Below are 4,237 nucleotides of genomic sequence, written 5' to 3' on the forward strand. Positions count from 1 at the left end.
GCTGAATAAATCTATCATATTTGACTAAGTTGAAAGTCCTCTGGGCGGGCTATCTAAAATGGCTATTGGTTGTGGTTTTGAACTTAACAAAGTATCAACTATTGCAGAATAATTGGTAGAAAGAGAGTCCTCCAGTATATAGAACTCCTTCCCCTCATGATTAGAGGCAGGATCTAGAGGGACACGCAACTCTTAGGACCCAATGAGAAACATAGATTCTTCTTAAAAGATGGGAAGGAGATTGTGCAGCTCATTATAAAGAGGAACAAAAAGAACTACACAAGAAAAAAAAAAGGAATGTCACAACAGGTACCAAGTACACACGAAATGAATGGTGATAAACACCCTTAAATAATGTGGCCGTATTTTATTTGACCATTCTAATGTAATCAATATTTTTAAAACAATATTAATTTCTAAGAAAATCAAAATTAATGGATATATACATACATACATACATACACACACACACACACACACACACACACACACACACACACACACATATATATATATATAGTACACATTGGCGATATTAAATAACCAAACCATAGTAATTTAGGAAAAAAAAGTAAAAAAATCCTTGGGTGCATATTGCAAAGTATAGTCTATTACATAGCATTTATTACCATATTTCAAACTATAATTTTAATTAGTTAGTTATTTTAGTATTGTTGTTTTTGAAACTTAATTGTTCATTTAATTTGATAATAGAACTTACTCTTTAACCAGTTTTTATATGTTTTAAATGGACAAAACATTGTAAAAGTTTAAAGTAATAATGAAACAAGTGTTCCTTCTTAGGGATGGAAGTGTAAATGGTAATAAATATTATCTATTTCGTAATGGAATAAGAAAATATAAATGTACATATAAATGTGTGTGTGTGTGTGTGTGTGTGTGTGTATGTATGTATGTATATATATATATATATATATATATATATATATATATGTATGTATGTATATGTATGTATGTATATAGATATACATACATACATATGTATATATATATATATATATATATGTATGTATGTATACAGATATACATACATACCTATGTATATATATAAATATATATATATATATATATATGTATAGATATATGTATGTATACATATGTCTGTATGTGTGTGTGTATGTATACATATGTCTGTATGTGTGTGTGTGTGTACACTTGGCACACCATGTGTACTACCCCTACATGGGTAGTACACGTGGCATGCCACATGTGTAATGCCTTCACAGGACTTGCATGTGGCATGCAAGTGTAATGCCCGAGTTTGGGCATTAGACGTGGCATGGCCACGTGCACTACATTACACGTGTAATGCTTGCATTTCAGCATTACACGTGTACTACATTACACGTGTAATGCTTGCATTTTGGCATTACACATGGCATGCCACCTCTAATGCCTGAACTCAAGACTCTTATGCTTGGCATGACCATTGGGGGGTTTACCTCAAAAAATGTTAGTGTACCATGTAAGTTCTCTCTCTCTCTTTGTATTTGTATTTCAATAAAGGCATTTTTATTATTGAAGAAAAACGAGACAAGTTACAAAAGTCGAGCTGGAATCACATAGCCAATTTCAGGCCGAGATTTCTCACTATCCTAGGCAATCAGCAAAGAGCAATGATCCTCTGGGTCTCTATCCTAGAATCTACAGGTATTGGAGCTTCAGCACATAGCTTAGATCCACGTTTACAAGATATTCTCTCTTCTCTTGAAGCTGAAGAATCTTGACCTTATCTGATACATTCTTTGGAGTGCTTCCAATAGGGCCTACAAGTTTTGAAATTTTGGCCTCAATGTCAGTGATCTTCCTCAAGTAGAACCTCTCCCCTGCAATAATAAGGAGACTTTTGAGGGAGCAGGTATTGCGTGTATCCCCGTTGTGTAGGGCCGCTAGTCTTTCAATCCAGAAGAACCAGAGGATCTCTGTTCTTAATACTGTCCATAGTTCAGTAGAGCAGCCTATGGTTTCCCCAATGAGCAGATGCTTCCAGGATAAGCAAGTTTTCCCCCAACTGGCCACATACTCATTGAGTTTCTTTACCATTGGTTCTATGTTAGGGCACAGTAGAAAAATGTGAACATCATCTTCTTCTTTGAGGCATCTGGCACATGATCTATTTCCCTTGCCAAAGACTAGAGCTTTTTTCTGTGTCCAAATGGCCCTGTACATGATAAGCCAAGCAAGACAAGCTTTCTTAGGTTCCACATGTATGCCCCAAAGTGATTTGAAGAGGAAATACCACTGGCTCCTATCTTTGAGGATATTCCATCTTTGATTTAGAATACAATGGATTGAAGGGGTATTCCACCTGGGAGGAATAGGCCAGATGCTTGTTTGGTTAATCCACTGGAAAGCCTTCAGCTTAGGGGGGTCTTCAATTGTCATTAGCCACCAGTCTTCTCGATGCCATAGCATCAGCCTATTGCCAATAATGTCCAGTTGAGAATCTGAAAGGTTGTACTTAGCAATGAGATCAGCCCTTGATAGCCAGGTTTTCTTATCCCAGTCCCAAAGGTTACTCCATGTCTTAATGCAACCTAAATGAAGCTTCAGTGCCTCTTCCACATCTTGAGTATCAACTTGAGGCAAGTCAAGAGCAGGCCACCAGATGGAATCGATGGGGTGGATGCCCAACGTGTCCTTGTAGTCTGGGGATGGCATCAGCTGGGCTTTTACTTTAAACCAAGCCTTCCATAGAGAGATCAATAGCTCTGATCCTTTAGGGGTTATCTGATATTTGCTTCCCAAAATGGTTAGAAAAGGGAGCTGTTTCCATCTGTAATGACCTTTAAGAGCAAACAGATGGTTTTTCCTATTAAGAAGCCAAGCCCAATTCTCATCCGGGGACATTAAGCCTCTCAGAATCCATTTGGCTGCCATTCTGTCAGCCATATTTTCAATGTCCAAGATACCCAGCCCTCCAAGCTCAGTGGGAAGGCAGCAGAATTCCCATTTCACTTTGGCCACTTTCTTCACCCACGGGTCTCCTCCCCAGAGAAAGTTCCTGCAACAGGAGATGAAGCTTTTCAAATCTTGTTCAGGAGGTCTCCAACAGCTCAGGAAGTAGATAATTGTGGGGATAATAAAATGGTTCAGCACCATCTTCCTCCCTGCCATGTTAAGCTGCCTATTCTGCCATTTTTTTAACTTGATCTCTATTTTTTGCATGATCCATTGCCATTTTTTCTTAAGGGAAACTCTGAACCCCATGGGTATACCTAAGATCCTAACTATTTCCCCATCCTGGATGACCTTGCAACCCTCTAGAAGCAGCCAGTTAGGCGGGGGCTGTATGCTAGTTCTGATACCAGTCTTGTTATGGTTGATAACTGAACCTGAGGCCTTGCAATAGGTTTGCAGACAATCCCAGAAGGCCCCTATACTGCTCTCCTCATTATCAACAAGTGCATTGGTGTCATCCGCAAACATTTCAGTGCAAACTTGCTTACTATTGCCAAGCAGAATTCCTTTCATCTCTCCTTTGTTGATCCTGTCTTGGACAAGCCAATTAAGTCCATCCGCAGCTATGGCATAAAGGAGGGGGGCCAAAGGACAACCTTGTCTGATTGATCTAGTCAGATGAAAAGCTTGAGTAAGGTCCCCATTGACGCATACCCGAGCAGTTGCATTACCAAGCAGTGTCTTTACCATACTGCAGAACCTTGAGCCACAGCCCATGTGTTTCAAAGCATCTATCATATATCCCCAGCTCAGTCTGTCATAAGCTTTGTCAAAGTCAATTTTGAAGAAGATGTAATCTTGTTCTGATTCTTCAGCGAATTCCATAGCTTCCCAGAGCGTAATGAGTCAATCTTTCTTTACTTGTTGGAAAGAATGCATTAAGGGATGAGTCAATCTTAGCTGCTAGACTAATTAATGAGCTAATCTTACCAAGACTAACATGATGGTACCATCTATGGGCCGGGCCAATGATGGTACCATGTAATGTAGGTGTTCACGGTGTCTACATGCACGGCATCCAACGTCCTTGATCAAGGAGCACAACGATCAAGCTGGAGGGAGGAGAACAACATTGCAGCGTCCATGCGCTGCAACAAACCTCGTTTGCTGTTCCTAAGGCGCAAGAACATGAACATGTAGACAAAGAACAACAACGGCTCTAATCTTAACAGTAGAGATCAGTACAATTATTTTTGGTGACGAATTATGCTTCAGGCACTCGAGTAACTATTACACATATCTGATTGTTATTATC

General features: G+C 39.3%; 1 protein-coding gene across 1 annotated transcript; it reads right to left on the reverse strand.

Moving 5' to 3' along the window:
* Nucleotides 1-1,665: 1,665 nt before the first annotated feature.
* LOC147611847 (uncharacterized) lies at nt 1,666-3,807 on the reverse strand. Its single transcript, XM_086783907.1, has one exon. It carries the CDS (start codon nt 3,805-3,807, stop codon nt 1,666-1,668), a length of 2,142 nt encoding a protein of 713 aa, XP_086640033.1.
* Nucleotides 3,808-4,237: the final 430 nt, after the last annotated feature.

Source organism: Cibotium barometz, chromosome 46, assembly GCF_041138505.1.
Source record: "Cibotium barometz isolate CiBa-2024 chromosome 46, ASM4113850v1, whole genome shotgun sequence".
In the NCBI taxonomy this organism is placed as follows: domain Eukaryota; kingdom Viridiplantae; phylum Streptophyta; class Polypodiopsida; order Cyatheales; family Cibotiaceae; genus Cibotium; species Cibotium barometz.

What these genes read in the sequence shown, in the direction of transcription:
- LOC147611847 (XM_086783907.1), bottom strand. Translation starts at nt 3,807, where the DNA reads ATGGAATTCGCTGAAGAATCAGAACAAGATTACATCTTCTTCAAAATT.